The sequence below is a fragment of the Talpa occidentalis genome, unplaced genomic scaffold, assembly GCF_014898055.3.
Source record: "Talpa occidentalis isolate TD23 unplaced genomic scaffold, MPIMG_talOcc4v2.1 talOcc4.6, whole genome shotgun sequence".
In the NCBI taxonomy this organism is placed as follows: Eukaryota; Metazoa; Chordata; class Mammalia; order Eulipotyphla; family Talpidae; genus Talpa; species Talpa occidentalis.
In genome coordinates this window covers 93,410,277-93,430,584 of record NW_023604972.1, presented here as the reverse complement: position 1 = coordinate 93,430,584, position 20,308 = coordinate 93,410,277, and the positions used below count along the sequence as shown (strand labels likewise).

The 20,308-nt window shown below is 39.7% G+C and overlaps 1 protein-coding gene across 1 annotated transcript in view; it reads left to right on the top strand.

Annotated features, from left to right (window-relative positions):
• The window catches only part of ARSB (arylsulfatase B), a 146,054-nt gene that overhangs the window by 93,473 nt on the left and 32,273 nt on the right, over window positions 1-20,308 (top strand). The window contains exon 6 of the mRNA XM_037530773.2: window positions 473-543. Within this exon, the coding sequence (XP_037386670.1) occupies window positions 473-543 (71 nt within the window). The remainder of the gene's footprint in view (window positions 1-472; window positions 544-20,308) is intronic.

The following is a 20,308-nucleotide window of genomic DNA, read 5'->3' as shown; positions in this document are numbered from 1 at the left end:
AGATGCACAAAGCAGATTTCCGATACCTAAATTCATGACAAATTTGTTAACTATCAGGCCTCCCTGGTGGCACAGGGGGTTGAGCGCAGTGCTATGAAGCTGTCCTCAGCCTTTGCAGCACTGTTTGATTCCTGGCCAGCCAGGGAGACTCCCACATGGTGCAGCAGACCTCTCCTGTTGCGCCCGCTGCCCTCTTCAGCAGTATATTTTGGTCGTCTGCCTGTTCTGCTCCCCGCTCTGGCTCTGGCTCTGGTGAATCCTCTCACCCTCCCGCGCCTCTGGCCTGTACCCCAGCTCTTGTATAAAAATAAATAAATCTCATTAAAAAAAGTCTCTGAAAGAGAAACATTTTAAAAATATTTATTAACTATCAGATCTGTTATTTCCTATAAGTACAGGGAAAGGAAATATTAAAACAACTTATACCCATTTGAGAGAAAAAGTTAATGTTCCTAAATTTTTACTTTTCTAGTGAAGGAAGCCCATCCCCCAGAGTGGAGCTGCTGCATAACATCGACCCAAACTTTGTGGATGTCTCACCATGTGAGTGCCTTTTCTTTCCCTCATTACTAAACCAGATCTCATGTGCTTACCAAGAGAGTTTTATCACCTAGTGTGTCTCTAGCCTAGCTTTCTCTTTTTTTCACTTGGGTTTGCCATCAAGGTAAGCAGTTTTCCATGCATCTGTTGTACCGATCTCAGGTGGCCTCAGTGCCACCACGGGTGAATTCTGTTCTGGGCTCTCCCACTCACCAACTGTAGGACCTTAAGCTATTGAACTCTCCTGGCCTCAGCATTCCCATCTTCAAAAGGAGGACCTATGGGATATGAGAGACTCCTTGTCACTGTAGATATGATGTTATTCTTACCTGAGCTCCACAGCCTCCTTCCTGAAAACTCAAAGTCAAATACACCACCACATCTTGTGATGGGGCTGGCCAGGTGCTGCCCAGTTCCTGTTGGGTCTCACAGACAGGACTTTCCTAACAAGCCTGGGGTTCAATTTAGATTGATTCTGCCTATTGCCTAAATTAACCCAGAGAGTGCCCTGCTGATTCCTTCAGGGAAAGAGGTCATTTAGTGCTCTCATTTTGTAACAGTCTAGTGTAAAATCACGCCTGGTTTCCTAATGTCCCTAGCATGGTGAGTCTGTGCCTAGAAAACTCTAATTATTAGGCATGTTGCCCAGGTTGCATCATAATGCTCATCTTGAGTCTCTTTTTATAAAATAGTACTCTCATTCACTTGCTGCTCACATCTCCATTCTAGACATACTCTTACCCCCTTTGTCCAGGCTCTCCTTTCTCCTCTCCAATCTGCGCTACAACCTGTCATGAGATTTCCCTGCTCAGAGCGTGACCCTACGGTAGTCTTCAGTGTGCCCCTGGGAGTTTGAGGCCGGCTCATCGAGTCAGCCTTACTACCCCCAGGCCCTCCTTGCCATCTTCTTGCCCTTTTAGATACTTGCTATTCCAAGCATGCATGTCCTCATATATATTCTTAAATACACTGTTTCCTATGCCAGAAGCATCTGTCTCTCCACAGCTGTTCATTGCTCTTTAAAACCCACCACAAATAGCGCCCCTGTGAAAGCCTTCCAGAAGCCCTGGGAGTAGTAGCCACTCCTCCTTCCCTTTGTTCTGTCTCTATCTTGCACTCCCCAAATTCTCCGTATGTGCCTGCATTGCCACTAAACTGAAACAGCTCTTGGAAATGGTAGTCTAGATCTTACTTACCTTTTATCCTCATCAGTCAACACGAATGCCCAGCCCTTGGTAGGCACTCGATAATGATTAACAGATGGCTGAATGGACATTTGAAAGAGAGTAAAGATGGACCAAGGTGGAAGCGCTAGTCCTGAAAAGGGAAAGGTCCAAAGCAGGCAGGAACGCTAACGTATGGAGAACTTGCTGTTGGGTGAACCTGTGAGAGGTGGTAAGGGTAGTAATATGTCCAGGATGGTAGCCAATGGCTGTATGTGGTGATTGAGCATTTAAAACGCCACTAATTGTAAATTGAGGTACAATGTAAGTATAAAATACACACCAGACTTTGAAGATTTAGAATGAAAATATAAAATATAGCATATTTTTATTGTTGAATGGGAAATAATTTGGATATATTGAGTTAAATATATTATTAATATTAATTTCATTTCTTTTTTATGTGGCTAATAGAAATCTTAAACTTATGTCAGCTGCCTTGTATCTCTATTGGTCTAGATGGATTGTTCTAGAAGGTGCTAGGAAATGAGTTGATCAGCTGTATCAGGGGGTTACAGATCCCCTTAGTTACCGAAGGGCTACTACATCATTGGTTCTTAAACATTTCTCTGTCCCAACACATCTAAAGGATATGATATTTTCCAGTCTGTAACTGGTTCACGAGACCAGGAGTCAGTCATGTCAGAGTCTCTAAGGGTGGCTAGATCAGAATAGAGGGGAGGCAAGAGTGGTTTTTAAAACTTTTGAATAATCTAATGCACTACAGAACCCAATATAACATAAAGGGACATGCTGAATATGTTGCCCACATTATAAAAGAAATGAACTGACCTCATCCTCTAAGTTCCACCTACAAGTGAAAAGCCTTAAGCACCCTTCACTCACTAAGCTGTATTTTGTCTTGGCATCAGAAGTGGGTATGAGAACTATATTCCAGTATAACACAGCCACAGTGCTGCTTGCTGCAGGGTTCTCAGTTTAACCTGCTGTGATCTTTTCCACCTTCCCTAAAGTACCCCACAAGGAAAATAGCCACACCAGCAAAGGGTTTTCTCTGGTATAAAAAGTTAGTAAAAGCACAGAAGTCAGAAAAGAGAATTGTCTTAATTTTGCCACCCTTAATCTATCAGGTCTTGAGCAATTCCCTTCCCTTTTCTTAGTGTCAGTTTCCTACATAGTAAAAAGGGACTTACTAAGATCTTTACTGCTGCCACAAATTCAGGCACTGTGCACCTGAATTTGTGGCAGCAGTGGCACAATTTGTGGCACCTTCTGGCTTCTGTGCTCCTTCCTGATCCTTGAAGCCCACTCCAAAACTTCTTGTTGGCTCTCTCCCGGCAGCTTGGGACTCTTATTCTGATTCCTATATGTGATGTGAGACCTTGGGAGACCACAGTATGGCCACTGAACCACATTGACTGTTGGTCCACAAAGACAGGGCATTCTCTCCTGTGTGTGACTGCAGGTGGTGAGGTGCCACCCTCCTGCTCACACACGGGCAGCACCTGCTCAGGTTAGTGTTCATGTCAGTCCACTGTGCAGCAGACGTTGGAAAAAGGAGAGCCATTTTGGGGGTCTACTTGTTTCCTTTCTCTGTGTGATTAATTTGTGGGGGAAAAGTAAAAATCAGTATTTATTGGATAACCAAGTCTGCAAATCATAGTCATAAAATGTTCTATGAGTATGTCATAGAAACCATCATGGAATAAAACCAGAAAGCCACTGTTATCACAGAAACATTTCTTTGATTTCTAACACCAGCACTTACCTGATTATTTATTCATCTTTATGGGAGAAGAGGGTGGTGTTCTACTCCACCTTTCCAAAAGCCATTTCATCAGTGTCCTCATGTGTGAAGACTGAATGAAATGAGCTCTAGGGGCCCTTCCAGCATCAACATTCTGTGGGTGTCTACATTAATAGGGCCTCAAAAGAAAACTGCTTATCATAGTTTCTCTCCTTTCTCACCCTTCTAGAAATGGCACACAGATTAATACACAGAGAAGTAGCGAAGCATGGTTGTAAATAGACAAATACAAGTGCAAAATGTTGGAAACATTATAAGTACTAGAGTAACTTGAATTATTATGTGATTTTGCTATTGCTGCATCCTGACCATGTTTCTGATCCCTGTTCTAAAACAACACAACCTCTATCCCCCTTTTTCATCTGCTCTCTCTCCTCTAGTGGGTCTGCTGGGATTGTGGACCAGTTTCTTCTCTATTATGAATTATAGGGATAAGCAGTAGATGTTTCTGGGGAAGCCCTGCCTTCTGAATAGCACTAGGTCCTTTCAGAGGCCAGCCCCTCTGGATTTTAGCAGCTATCCCATGCCCTTCTAGTCTAAGAGTTTAGGGCACCACCCATAAGCCTTTTCTATTGGTGGAGTTAGGTATCTTTTCTTGGCCATATACCCTTGATGGGTTGTGGCTAGGGTACTAATGGTAAAAACCCAAAGGATGGTATACACAAATACACCCCAGAGGACATAGGATCTGCCATAGACCTGGAGATTCTGCTGTAAAACATAAAAAGGTTTCAAAGAATTATATGGTTCACATCCATTAATATGGCTACAGGAAGGGAGGGAGGGAGGCAACTGTTGGTGAGTTTATTATTCAAATAATAATAGAATCGTGTAATCCAGTGATGAAGGCTGGGAGCATGATAACTTGATTTTTGTTTATGTTTCTCAAGGTCTTTTGTGACTGCATGCAAATTTTAGGATTTTTTCGTTCTAATTCTGTGAAAAATGCATTGGTATCTTATTAAGGATTGTACTAAATCTGTATATTGCTTTAGGGAAAAGGGCCATTTTGATAATATTGATTCTTCCACCTCTTGAGCATGGAATATCTTCCATTTTTTTGTGTACTCTTCAGTTTCTTTCAATAGTGTCATATAGTTTTCAGTGTTTAGGTCCTTCACTTTCTTGGTTAAATTTATTCATAGGTATTTTGTTCTTTTTGAGGTGATAGTGGTATTGTTTTCATCATTTCTCTTTTTGCTAGTTCACTGTTTTGTTATAGAAATGCAACTGATTTTTTATGTATTTATTTTGTAGCCTGCAACTTTACTGTATTTATTTATTATTTTAAACATTTTTTGGTGTAGTCTTTAATGTTTTCTATATATATTATAATGTCATCTGCATAAAGTCACAGTTTTACTTCTTCCTTTCCAATCCAGATACCTTTTATTTCTTCCCTAATTGCTTTGGCAAGGACTTCCAATGCTATGTTAAACAGTAGTGGTGAGAGTGGACAGCCTTCTCTCATTCCTGATCTTGAGGAAAAGCTGTCAGCTTCTCCCCATTAAATATGATGTTAACTATGTCTTTGTCATATATGGCCTTTATTGCCTTTAGTTATGTTCCTTCTATACACATTTTAAATCTTTCTAATTTGCTGTCATACCCCAAAGCATAACACAGGGTCTTCCATCATAGTAAGTTCTCAGTAAATATTTATTAATGCATGATGAATAGATCATTGTCATATTGTCTCAGCCTTTCCTGAACCTAAAAATATCTCAAGACGACAATTCACCCTCTCCTCTTAACTCCTGAAGCTGCATTTTATATTTTGTGCCTAAGTAAAAATATCTTAATAAACACAAGTCACAGCTTAATTTTTTTTAAAGATTTATTTATTTATTTATATAAGCACTGGGTACAGTCAGAAGCGTGGGAGGGTGAGAGAATTCACCAGAGACAGAGAGGGGAATAGAACAGGCAGACCGACAAAATACACTGCTGAGGGAGCAGTGGGTGCGGCAGGAGAGGTCTATTGCACCATGTGGGACCCTCGCCGGGGGCAGCCCAGCACTCAACCGCTGCGCCACCAGGGGAGACCCAAGTCACTACTTAATTTTAATTAACATTATCATATACAGATGTTTGAAACTACTTATTCAGCTTAATGCTTCACTCCACTCTTCTCCTGCTTTATAAACACCCAACAGAAGAGATGAGGTGGGATTTTCTTGCCTCTTCTTCACTCCTTTCCCCTAGACCTCCTAAATGGGCAAACACAGCTTACAAAGACCCTACCTCTGGACTCGCCTGACCTGACATTCCCTCTGAGTCCAGAGCTTCCTCTTTTTGTTGTTCGGTGCTTCATGCTGGTTCCTGCTAACAGGTTCCTTTTTCACTGTTTCATTGGCCCCTGATCCTCTCAGTGTCTCAAATCTGGCTCCACTTTTATCTTTCCTCCCCTCACCACCATGGCTAGTGTCAGCTGTGCGGGCTGTAATTGCTTTCCTGTGTGCTTTGAAGAAACTTTATTCGTCTTTGCATTCTTTGTTCTGAGGTAACCTTGGGCATGTTTTGGTCTCAGTTCAAATAATACCTTTTTCTCTCCCCCCTACCTTTTCTAAGAATAGATCCTAAGAATGTATTCCTCTATATCTTTGAGATATTTCTTTCTAGGCAGCTGACCTAGACTTGGTGTTTTTCTCCTACAGTATAGCATGGGCTGAAGAAGAAACCTCTATGAAGGAATCTGAGGGATCAGGATGGCACAGAAAAGCTTATTTAGGGGAAATCTGGAAACATCCAAGTGAGGCAGGGCTGCCATGATCGCAAGTAATACCTGAGATCCTGTGGGTGTGAATTCAGCTCAGCATCATTTGAGGAGCTCCAGCACCCAGCTCTGTTCCCTAGGTTCTAGCCAGCATGCCTCAGACTGTAAGAAATACTTTCAAATGGCCTTAGTTTGCCTCAGAGGGGAAAAAATACACATTCCCATCCTGCACGCCTCAGCCATGACCTGGGCTGGCCGGAGGTAATGACCCTAGCCCATCTAATACCACAGCTCACCTTGGCAGTCTGTGAATCGAGTTGTTAGCATACACATGTGTACACATCTAGAGCACTCGTATTCTGCATGATTGTAGATGAAGGCCAATGACAGATGTGAGCATTTTCTATACCACCAAAGGCCAAGTCTTCAAAGTGATTCTGTACAGCTTTGTTACTATTTCATTTAAAGGGCCTCTTCTCTATAAAGGTTATAATGAGATGTTATTTCTGCTCATGATTACAGGGCAAAAGAACAGTCTTCCCTTCCTCTCCTCTCTCATATACATATTTTCTGTGGTAAAATTGCCAGAACTATGCTCAAGATCCAAGAGTCATCTGGATTTGAATGTTTGGAGCTGTTTCCCTTTTAGAGCCACACTCCCAACACTAGGTTGCCATTTCCAAGATTATTTATTCAGGGGATACCAACTGCCCATGATGTATGAGACTCAGTTGTAATTACTGAAATCAGGTTGATTTAAGTTTTGCTGGAAACTGCTAGAAGAGGGTGTGGACAACACCTCTCACTTGCCTGCCTGGTGGCCACAGCCACGTGCAGACTCCTTAGCCTGCCTCCACAGCCTCTGTCACTCAGCTGAAACAGGCACTCAGCGCCCCTGCAATGCCACTTTCAGTCACCATTATCCTCCTCCACTTCTCTGACCCTCCTTTAGGGCCACTTCACATTCCTACTCCTCCACAAAGTCCTCCTTTGCCCCTGCCCCTCTAAACTTGAGTTTCTCTACAGCATCCTGGGATACTCAGTCCTTGATGCCCCAGATTGCAATTTCTCATGTATTTTCCCTCATCCAGAGTCAGAAAGGGGATAAGATTTCATCTCTAGCATTCGCTCAGTGCCTTATATGTTGGTGATTTATACATGTTGAAAGAATGCATGCTAATAAATTATTCATTTAAGATGGTTATCATCTAATATCATTTTATTAGAATAAATCTAGCAAGAGCAATATCATATATTATTTTCAAAATATGTTCATTTCTTTCTGGGTATGTTTGAAAAATAGCAGCACAGACCCAACTTTCCGTCATTCAGTCTGAAATTAGATTTTGAGTAGAATAAAGAATTAGGTGGGATATCTGAGTTCCTGGAGGCTTAGAAGCTTTGTGGTCATCAGTTTGTCCACCCTTTTCCCAATCCAGATGGAGACACTGACACACTGGATCTCACAGAACTAATAAATAACAGAGCTGAGACTCAGGGTTCTCCAGATTCAGGCCTCACACATAAGTTACATCTTACTGATTGCAGGGGTCTCTTTGCTTTGTGTCCTACACTTATGGGAAAAAGACACCCAGATCTCAGTTACGGTCATGTCACATAACAGCACATCGACAGAGCATTATGCATTTAAATAAGGCTGGAAAAATGGGTCTAATTGTGACACTAGCTTTGTGGTTTGACGTGTAATCTGACTCTATGAATGACAGCCGCTTGTTTATATAGCTAGCTGTGGAAACCTTATTGGTGCCTTGTAACAGGGTGGGACAAGAGTGTGGCACTAAGCAATAGGGCTTAATGTAATCCACAGAGTTCTGGGATGTCAGAAAGAACTAGGCTTGATTTCCTGTGGATAAATTTTAGAATTATCTGCTTCCTCACTTATAAATTAGGGACAAGTATAACAATTTCCCATAAATATGTCCAGACAACAGCTAATAGCAATTATATTCTAACTGTTGGGGTTGGGACAGGAGTATCAGTACTTTTTACTTTATGTATTTAACATTTTTCTTTATGTATGTACTTTTAATTTTTTAGCAATGGACATATATTATTTCCATAATCAGGAATAAAGGCATAAGATTTAATTTTTAAAAACAGCTCATCAGGTTCCTGTAAAACTATAGTATCTGGAGAGCTATTGGGCTCTTAGTGAGTAGAGTTGAGGTTCTTGCTCCCTGCGCCCACCTCTATGGGGTCAGAGAAGCTAGTGTGATGGATGTTCTCCTCGGCTGTCAACCCGATGCCCTGCCTGCCTAAGTTACAGTTTCTTTGTCTTTATCAAATAAGAGCTCATTTTATAGCTTGTCACAAAACTAGCAGAATTTTGTATCTTCTCTAGCTGCCAATATTTGTCTTTAGTGGCTCGTCAAATTTTCCTTGGTGTGGGTTGTTACATGCCCTCAATCAGAGAGTCTAAACACAGATAACTTTTCTCCTTTTTAATTTTCAGTGGCTCTTATTCTGCCTCCTTCACTTTGGGGAGTGCTAAAGCATGTTTGGAAATGTGGCCTTTTTGATGCCAGAAGTAGTCCCGCAAGCCTCATATCCCATCCACCCACTCACACAGTGCATCTCAAGTAACACACATCAAGCCCTCTCTGTTAACACTTGGTGCTGGCATTACTGGCTTTCATCCTGAAAAAATAAATAAACCGAACCAAACCCACAGCATTTTAAAAACACTAATTAATCCTCACCACAGACCCAGCCTACATAGGATGGCAAATCCCCGTGCCCCAATTTTATGTTTGGAGAAATCAGGGTAAGCACCTTTTTTACGGTTTCTCAGGGCCAGATAACAGAAGCTGACTTGAAGGGCTCAGGCTGGTCCTGCCTCTGGGAGAAGGGCATGTGGCCAAGGTCAGCTCCCTCACCGAACTCCCTTCTGCCCACGCCATGTGGTTGGTTGCCCAGGGCCCTACTACACATCGTCTTTTATTTCCCCCCACTACTATTCCAGGATTATTAATTGACCACTTATTTATTTGCTTATTTTTCTTTAATTCTGTTACAGCCTAGAAATTGTAGCCAAGACTTGCAAGAGTAGCCTGGTAATTCTAGTTGATTAAAAGGTCTATGCTGGTTTTGATACTCAGCACAAACGTAGACTACCCTCCAGTTAGCCCTGTTCAGATCCAGCTGGGCCCATCCCACCCTCTGTACTGGAGACTTCTTCATACCCAGGGCTATTCAACACTTGGGGATGTCCAGACTCCACCCTTTCTCTCCCAAATGAGACATCTTCCTACATCAATTCTGCAATCTTTTAATCTCTAAAGAGAAATATATACCAATTTCTTGAAATAATTAACAATGAAATTCTAGAAAGTCATAAAACTTCACTGAATTTTATGGCATATATATATCCAGTAGAATTAAAGTAAAACAAATCCACTTCCTAAATATTTACTAATCTGGTCATGTTTTTTAGGCCTTTACGGTGTTATGTATAAAGCTAAAATAAAACTTTTTTTTTTTCCACAGAAAACAAATTCATAACATTGCTTAAGACACTGAAGAGTAAGTCAGAATATACCCTTAGGTATATTATTAGTGCTTACAATCCTGACATGAGGGCGCCTTAAATTCTTCTTTAAAAACCTGATACTCTAATGCTTCTCTATTATTAAAAGAAAAACTTTTTTTTTTTTTTTAATGAATCAGGAGCTTTAGTCTTATTCTTCTTCCTCCTTAATCCCTTTTTTCTCCTCTATCACTTCTTTGGAATGAAAATTGTGAAAACATTTCCAAGAAGTAAGCTATAGGAAATGGAGTACATGGTCTGCCTTAAGTGACCCATAATATAAGATGTTAGTAATTAGGCATTGATAGACTAAAGCCTGTTTTCTCTGGCAGGAATACCTAGGGAATAAATGCATGGCTCCAGCTTCTGAAGAGCCCTTTGAATCAAAGGAAAATACATATACCCAGTAAATGATATTAACACATTATAAAATCAGGTGGGAACAAATGACAGGCAATACAGAGTGAACATATTAGCATAACGAGAAATAAACAGTGAGAGGTTCTGGGGGTGATTAGGACAGACAGACATCCTCAAAAAGTGTAGTTTTAGGGCCTCCCCGGTGGCGCAGCGGTTGAGCGCTGGGTTGCGAAGCTGCCCGCGGCCTCTGCGGCGCCGGTTCCATCCCCGGCTGCTCCCCGGCCACCGGAGGAGGGTCCCACACGGCGCGCAGACCTCTCCTGCCGCCCGTTGCTCCCCTCAGCAGTGTACTTCAGTCCTTCTGCCTGTTCTGCTCCCCACTCTGGCTCTGGTGAATTCTCTCACCCTCCCGGCTTCTGACTGTACCCAGTGCATGTATAAACCAAACAAACAAACAAACAAATAGATAAATAAATAAGACATACCTCTAGAAAATTTAAAAAAAAAAAAAGTGTAGTTTTAAATGTACCTGTTAGTTAATAACTTTGATTTTATCTTTCTTGATTTTAATGCAAATGAAAGAAAATAATATTTAATATTTTCTGTTAGTGCTGGAATAAATTACCATAAATTTAATAATTTAAAACAACAATATTTATCTTACAATCTCTAGGTTAAAAGTCTGACATGGCTCTCACTGGACAAAAATCCAGGGTGTTGGTTTGGAGGCTTTCCTCAGGCTCTGGGAAGAAGAGCCTCTGGAGGCTGGATCCTGTAAAGGCTGCCTTCGTTGTTTGGCCAGGGGCCCCTATATTTGGAGGCAGCAGTGTGGGGTTGAGTCCTTTTCATAGCACATTGCCCCAGCTCTGCTTCCCTCATCACTTCTCCAACTCTGACCTTCCATCTCCTCTACTGGCTAAGGACTCTTACTATTATATTAGGTCCACATCAATAATCCAGATAATCTCCTTATTTTAAGGTCAGCTGATCTGTAACCTTCATTCCCCTGTGCTACATAATTTCATATATTTATTGTTTTGGGGATTAGGACATAAGACACCTTGGGAGGCCGTTATTTTTTCTACCACAGACACCTGCTTTGTTGAAGTAGACTTTATGAAAAGTGCAAAGGGTTGCTTCTAATCTACTTGGAGAGAAAAGAAAAAGCATACAGAAAGTTAAAAGAAAATCAAACAACAGTTCAACACAGCAGAGGAAGATGTTGCAGGTTATACTTGATCCATGGCATTTCATTTCCTTAGAGTTGGAGAGAGAACTACTCTGCGAGGAGGGAGGCCAAATCATACAGGCTAGTTCATGTAGGGAAGGGAGCCTGGCTTTGAACTTGAAAGAAAGAATTACCAAGGTGGAAAAGACACTCCCTGGACACTGACATGTGTGAGTAAAAGGGTGTATGTGAAAAAGAAAGCCTTTCAGGGAAAAAGGAAAGGCAAAGACAGAAGATGGGAAAGATAAATAAGTGTAGAATGTCAGACTAAGGGGCTTAGACTTGATCCTGTATACAATGGGAAGTTTGTTTTTTTACACAAGTAATACATGGAAGAGTTTTTCTATTTTAGAAATTTTGAGAAACACAGAAAAGTTCAGAGATAGAGGTAAAAACTCACCCTAATCCCTCTGTCCCTAACACCCTAACACCCCCCCAAATAAATATTGTTAATATGCTAGTGCTTTTTCTATTCTATCTTTCTCTCTCCTCTCCACTCACTGGTGTCAGTGAGTCGTATGTCATACACACATATTGTAATAAAATCTGAATCATATTATATAAATTACTTCATTGATTTTTTTAGCATAATTAGGTGTAGAACTTTTCACCTTTAAAATTTTTGTGTAACAATCAAAGATTTGTTAGGAGAATCAAATACAAAACACATTTTTGTGTAGCAATTGTATTAATGGATGCATGGCATTGCATCCTATGATGTGGATCTTCCATTCTAACATGTGGAAATACTTAACCATTACACTCTTTTTACATTTGTTATGATATTTTTAAGTTTTCGTTAATATAAGTAAAGCTGCAAAGACCTTCCATTATTTAGACATTAGAGAATAATGTCTAAAAGTGATATTCTTAGGCCAAAGATTTGAGCATTTTGAAGATCCTTTGATGTACATGACCCAATTTCTTCCGTGAAATATTGTGTAAATTGATAGTACTACCATCACTATCTGAGAGCGTGTATTTTTTGGAATCTTAACTATAGGGTATATTAGCATTTTTTTTAAAAAAAACATTTGCCAATTTTGTATGTAATATAGTATTTAGATTTGGAAGTCTGACTACTATTGAGGCTAGGCTTGTTTTTCATGTTTATCTTTACAAAAGAAATTAGATGTCAGAGGTACTTGATTTGTAGAAGCTAATCTTTGTTCATAAAGTAAGATACAGGTTAGCTTAATTGGTGGAAGTTCAAGAGGTTCAGGTTTACTTGAGTCTGACAAATATTTATGAGTCTGACATAAATATAAATTTATAGTGACAGAAAGTAACAGTTATTTTGACTACTTGCAAAAATTTATTTCAGACTTTTTATATCATTATAAAAACATTTTCCAGAAAATAATTTGGTCCTTATGTGATTACTAGTTCCTTTCTCAAAAGAGAACATAATAAAAGTAGAAAGAGAGAAAAGCTCAAGTATCACCCTTCCTTATAGTCTTTTGCCTGAGATGCAAGGATTATTTGTAATATATGTGTATACACACACACACACATATATTTCATTTTAAAAGTTGAAGACTGGATTTGGGTTATTTTGTGGACATGTTAGAATATAGTGCTTGATTTCTAACTATAAACAACTTGTGTTTGAAATTTTTTAACGTTAGAAACAAAAAAAGTCTCTTTCCCTTGTTCTAATTTCAACCATATTTTCAAATTTGTGTGTGGTTATATTTTTCTTAATCTTCCCATGAATTATAAAGAGCAGCATTTATCCTGTGTTGAGTTCAAATGAATACACATTCTTTAAAAATGAAAAATATTGAGTGCAAACCAAATTAGAAAAGAATGGAAAGAGATGTACATAAATCACCAGACACTTGGAAGAGCATGTAAGCAAATCTGAGAACTACTTGTTTGTTTTTTTTTTTATAATTGTACATCTTTCCTTTCAAAAAATCAATTTCCAAATTGTTGATGGTTTGGCAGCTCCAAAGATGACATCAGTTCTTCTCTTATCTGCTTTCTTTTAGATAAGTCATGGCACTTCATCCAGTTTTGGTGATTAAGTTGAATTAAAAACCAACTGGGTTGAGTTTAAATTCCCCTCACTGCTAAACCAAACACACTCCTGACCTGTGCTTGCTTGTGAACACTCCTGGAAACTTCAATTGCCCATGGGTTGCTTTATTTCTAGAAGTGAGTGAGAGAAAGATACACTCGAGATGTAGCACTGCAGCCTGTGAGATACTTTCAGAACAACTATCCTCTTTTTTTCTACCTTAACCTGATCCCAAATCAAGAGGATTATAATCTTGGCATTGCTTCCCTGCTTCAGAAAACACAAGCCGTTACCTGAGCATCGTTGTCAGCAGCCAGGGGCAGATTCACACCATCAATGAGGTTATGATGTAGAGTTAACAGTAGAAAAATTGGGCTCTTCGTGGGAAAGGAAAACGCGGCTGTGAGCAGCACTAACAACTTGCCTACATCTCCTCCGAGCCCACTATGATCAGCAGGTGAAAACACCTGCACCTTGCAGGTCTGGTCTGTCACCTTCCTAGAAGGCAGTGCTGCACACTCTTCCTGAGCTTCTCCATCCCCTCATTGGTTGAGCTGGGCTGGGACTTGCCTACAGAATTTTTAGCAAGTTTCCTGGTGGTGCCAGGGCTCCTGGCTCTTTTAGTAGTCAGTGCTGGTCTAGGAAGGATTTTCGACCAAATCTGAAGCTCCAAACTTATAATTTAAACTTATAATTTAAAATATTTTAAAATAATTTAAAATAAAATATAATTTAAAATTTAAACTTATAATTTAAAATATATGCACAAGTATTTAAGACTAAATATTTTTTGTGACATACGCAGTTACAGACAGAGACAAGACCTTAAATTTCAGAACTGTTTTATGTGTTTCTAATTCCCACTGAGTTTCCATTTAGTCTAGGTAGACAGTAGTTTACATTCTCTTCTCATTGTCCAAATGCCAAGTTGTTTTCCGATCCTAAAGTAATCTGGTGTTTGATGAAAAAATTCAAAATGTACTCAAACCAACAAGTCAGGACGATTTTAGAACTCATCTCAGAAGCTTATTCCTTTTTTTCTTTGCTTCCTAATGTTCTCATTCTGTCAGCATTCAGAAAGAAAGTCCAAGTTTCCTCCCAAAATGGCAGTGAACTGAACATCTACCACCCAGGAGGTGGGTCCCTGTTCAAAAATGAGGTAGCTGGCTTCTGCTACCCAAATTCTCTTTGAGACCTGCCTGGGCTGTGGGTTCTGACTCCTTTCAGGTACGTCCTCTGACCTTGTAGAGTATTGGGGATGGGGCCCTGGAGAGAATAAGTGGAGAGACGAGGTGAAAACTGCACTACTTCTGTGTGGAAAGGAGGAAAATTCCCCATGCTCGTGCCTGTGTAGCTGGCTGAGGGGTTGCTCTAGTGTGGCTTTTTACTTCCATGCATGCATCTGCCTGGTCAGAGAAGTTACGGGACACCTGCTGGTCAGTGACAGAGACCTAGTGCCACCGATTCCAGCAGACGCAGTGCGTCCTCATGCAGCCAGTGCCACGCAAGGGCTTCGACCCGCCTCCTGGACCAGCAAGCGTGTTTCCTCTTCTCATCTTTCACAAACAATAGCATAAAATGTCTACGATTTCAGAGACTCTGGGCTCTGTAACGGAGTTAGTTACTTCCCTTGTTTAGAGGAAAATGGTAAAGTTTGATGTTCCTAGAATAGTGCAAAGAAAAGCTTTATTTTCCTTATGAATTGGTGCCTTTGTTTGGGATGTCTTAAGAGGACTCCACTATAGTTCTCCTTTAAAGTGTTTAAACGTTAAAAACAAAACATCTGCAATATTTAAGAGTAAAAACACAAAATATAAAATTTCATGTTCAGCATCATCTCAGTTGTATAAAAATTAAAAAAAAAGACATCCAAACATGATTTGGAAGACTAGGCCAAAATGTTATAATGGCCTTATTAGCTTTGGAAAAATGTGATTATGGATGATTTTTATTATTTTTTTTCATTCTGTTCACCATAAGCCAGATTTGCTAAAAATTTATTAGTTCTACAATTTAAAGGGGAAATAAAAGGGAAAAAAAAAAACAAAGTAAAAGGAAAAAAGCAGCACTAGGATAAGACTGAAAGACCCTGAGCCTAGACCTCCTCCCACCCAGTATGTCTAAATCTCTGTTCAGGGACCTGGGTCTGTAGTTAATTCTTTAATGTTTTATGTGGTATAGATCTGTGTACTGCCTTGGTGACAAGAATAAATTAGAATGTCTCAGTAAAGACCAAACTCATCAATTTCTCCAAAATCTGTATTTGATTAATTCTACAAAGGTCTAGGTCAAAGTTATTCCTCAAACCTTATTATTTTAATAAAGAAGTCCAAAGTTTCCACATTTGTCAGGAAATTCATTATCACTGTAAAATAACAAAAGGTCACAAAATGTCTCCTTCCACAATCAAATAGCATATAAGAAAAATTTCTTTTTCTCAACAATTCATTACCCCAGCAGAACCAAGAGAAACCTCTGACATTTCAGATCCTTTTGCTTCAGGGGAAATAAATGTTCCATAGATCATGGAGAAAAATGACAAACAAATTAATGAAAAACAAATACATGCCTGCAGTATACCCAGCCATGCCAGACCAAGCACAAGTCAGAGTCAGCTTTTATTCTCAGGTCTTTCCAACGCAGAAGAGTAACAGTTTCTATTATGGCATCAGCACTTTAGTTACAGAAAGCTGTACACACACCAAAGGAACACAAATTAAAGAAACATGCAGTGGAAAAAAAGAAAGAGAAATTCTATCATTTCATGCATATTTAACTATAGTTGGGAAGTCATTGCTGGCAAAGCATTATTGAAATCTTGAGCTAATAAGTGGAAGCATTCTACAAGTTATTCATACCCCCCCCCATAATGCTTCATAAAATGTTGTAACTTGACAGAATTTAGCAGTGCACAATTTTCCCACATCCTAAAAATTCCTTCCTTTAATTCTGCCTCGTTCTCAAACCTCTTTCTCTTCATTTCTACATTTTGTCAAGGAGTAATTTTCATGTGCTCCAATATCTATCCATTCACAAACTATATAATTTTAACACCAACTACAGATTTTCACTTTATTAAAAAAAAAACACAAACAGGACAAAGGCAAAGTCACTATAACCCCTATGCCCAGGCACTCTCTTAGAGATGACTGCTGCTAATAGTTTTATTCTTCTAGAACACTGTAGATGCATAATATGGGTTTATGAGTGTGTGTGTGGGTGTACATGTGGATGTGTAAAATACCTTTGCCACTTGGGTACTGTCATATAATATGTACTCTTTTGCCTATGTGTTTTTCACCCAGCAACGTATATTTGAGAGCTTTTCCACTCGGTATGTATAGATCGTTAGTTCTCAATGGCCCCTAGGGGAGTTTTGCAATTTTTTGAGATATTTTTGGTGAGCATAGCCTGGGTGGGGATGCTACTGGCTTCTTACAGATAGAAGCCAGGGATGTTACTAAATATCTTATAATGCACAGGATAGCCCCACATCAGAGAAAAAACTTTCTACCTAAAAAGTCAGTAATGCTGAGAAAGTCAGTAATGTTGGGAAAGCCTCATATGGCTCTTTTATCTTTTTAACTGCTGCCATAGTGTTCTTACCTTATTTCTCTAGACATGTAACAATGCACTTTTGGATAAATGTTTATGCCCATCAGTGAATTTTTCCCAAATATAATCTGCCTTCTTCAAAACACCCTGTAGGTTTCCAGTGGCCTCCTAATTTCCAAATCCCTGCTTTCTTTTCAGGAAGAGCTGACTTGGTCCATCTGTGACATTTGTCAGTGCTTTTCACCCGTTCTCGAAGTGCTTGGGCTCTTGGCCCTTAGCTCTCTATCTTTGTTGCCTCTTTTCCAATCCATGTGGGTGGTTTTCCACCATATCCTGAGCCCTGAGCCCTCAGCCCCTGCTGTCCTCCAGGCGACGGGCCTAGGGTATAGGAAGGTGTACCCTGGAAGGTCTCCGCTCTGCAGACTCTCTGGTCTAGAAAACCATCACATTCACAAATCACACAAAATGAAGCATACCCCATCAGGGTAGATGCAAAGTTTGCTGAGTGATTGGATAAATGATTAGATATAGTATAAAAAAATTTTAAAGAACACTACAAATTGTTTTTCCGTCATGGTTTGTAATTTACTAAGTGTTTTATCTTCTTGACTACTTCTCCCGCAACATACATTTAAAAAAAAATCAAGAAAAATGCTTTCCTTACATGTTCCCCACCACCACTCCTTTTTTGGATGTTGTTTAAAACAGCAACTGCATTGTTTCACATATGCTCTTTAGGGAATGCACTTGGTCTTTGCCAAGGCAGAGGGAAGATCAAATTAGAGAAGGGAGTTTGCTTGCTGCTGGCTGAGGGGTGGGGCTCTTTGTCTCTGGAACTTCCTTCCCTCCCCCTAGGATTGTGGGGTCATCACTTCCAGGAGTGGACCAAGTGAAACTGCCACCTGGCCCTGTTTTCTTGGATCAAGGGACTTTGAACCCCTACCTGAAACCTGATAGCAAAGGAAATCACAACTCTAAATCCAACTCACTGCCCAGACTAAGTTCCTTAAACATGTACTGAGGACTTACTGTGCAGGCCCTGGGGAGACATAAAGATAAACGGATTGGGCCTCTGCCCCCAAGAAGCTGGAGGGAGCTTCAGGGTAGGGACAAAGCCTCTTACAGTGCAAAGCAGAATAAAGTTAGCCCCAGCAAGAGAACTGAACAGAGTGGCTTGAGGAGAGGGGGGGATTAGGTATGATATGGGGATCAAGCAAGGCCTTTGGAAGTCATTTTCCTTCTCTCTTAGAAATAAGAGCAGCTTTGTTTGATGGGCTCTTTCAATTTAACCACAAGGAAAGTAAGATTTCTGAAAAGCAGACTGAAATGTCAAGAGAGCTAAATTGTAGAGCACCATGTAGTTTAGGTAAGGCCCCAAGCCTTAGATATGGGAGCTTTTCTCTCAGCTATTTGTCTTGGTCTCAATGGAAGGATCCAGGATTGTGAGTGTCTTAATTCCAAATGTCAGGTCTGAGCAGCCCTAGTTTTATGGCAGGGATCTTAATTTGACTCATTTCTGTTCAAGTTCATTTTCTACAAGTCCTGTTACCTAATTCTTAAAGGCTCACCCACTGGTCAAAGTGCTATTATTCTGATTCCTTAAGGCACACCCACTGGTTACTCCAGATCTGACCTCAGATGTTCTGTAGACTGTCTTTATATTTCCAATCACTTATGCTAATGTCCAAGTGACTTCAAGCATAGAGCCTTTTATTATAAAATACAAGCCTCAGTAGTCACAAAGCAGATAGGAAGATTTGACAGATATTTGGGGTTAGAGAGAGGAGCACAAATAAGGGAGAGATTGAAGCAGTTGGTTGAATGGGTCAGTGAACAAGGGCAACAATAATAGTCGTCATGACTCTTGCTTAGAGCCTATGGGAGGTCGTTTGCCCTAGTCCATAATCGTGAGACTGGAAAATACAGATTCTCTTTAGAATAACACTTCATGTATGGTCAGCTTCATAAGAAGATAACTAGGTTGTGATTAAATTTATGAACATAAGATTAAATAAGGCTCACACCTTTCATTTGTTTTTTGTTTGGTTTATATTTATTGTTTTGGTTTAGTTTGGAGCTTTTAAATTTGTGTGCCTTTATATTTTCAACAAATACTTTTTGGTACTGATTATGTTCATAGCACTCGCTGGTTCTTGTGTAAAGTAGTCTTCAGCCTTTAGAGTACAGGATCACTGAAGCTCTATTTTCATCAAACACCTGGGCAGCTCTAATGATGCAAGGACAACACTGTGAGATAGGTTCCTATGAGAATGGAAAGAGTATGACTCAGAGTTCCAATAACCCATAGTTCCTTGTCCTTAAAAGGGCATATAAATGAGTAAGGAAAACAAAATGTAGACACATTTCAAGATTAACAATATGCAACAGTGGATGATAAAGAGCTAAATCAGTACTAGAGAAAGAATGGATGAGAGATGAATATAGCTGAACCTACTGTAATCCTTTCACAATATATGTGACTTGAACTGTCATATTATATGCCTTTCAACCTATCCAGTGATGTATGTCAGTTACTCCTCAGTATACTGGGGTGGGAGGGGCGAGGATGGAGGGAACAGATGAGATACTATGTAGGAGAGGAAGAATATTTCTAAATAGAGTTCTCAGAAGATTTCAGAAAGGAGATTGGATTTTCAGCTAAGCCATTAAAAGAGGGGAGAAGGCATTTCATATGGGGGAAATATATGAATAAAAACACAGTAGTCTTGTGCAGTGACAGCTCAGAGCAACTTAGAGGAAGGAAGAATTGGAATCTCTTTATTGCTTCTTCAAGGATCCCTCTTGAACCACAGTCTTGTTCTTTTTCCTTATAGGGTTGCTTTTTAGAATAGTTTATAAGAGATTGCGCATGTACATGTAAAAGGAGATTAATCATAGTTGAAATGTATTCGCTGAGTTATGTATAATTTCAGCCTGATTTGTTTAAGTGTCTATACTGTTGAAAAACTATATAGACTCCAAATGGCATCTTATTATTAAATTCAGATGCCAGTGCCTTTCACTAGCAATGAATATTTTCCTTTCCAGCATACTTTTTTGCTCTGTATATTTTCCTTTAGAAATGCAGGGCCTACAGTCATCTCAGGCATCACTGCCAATCAGTGAAATAGAGGAAGTAGTCACAAAATTAAATGTGAAAATACTCTATCAACCTTTCGTAATATGGAACCTTTGATTATTCATGGAATCCATATTTGGAACTCAGTCTTTTTTTTTTATTTTTTTTAATTCAATCACTGATTGAACTTTTTTATTTAAATTTTATTTTTATATTCCCCATACAATTACAACCCCCTTATTTTGACCCCAAGCCCTCCTTTCCCTTCC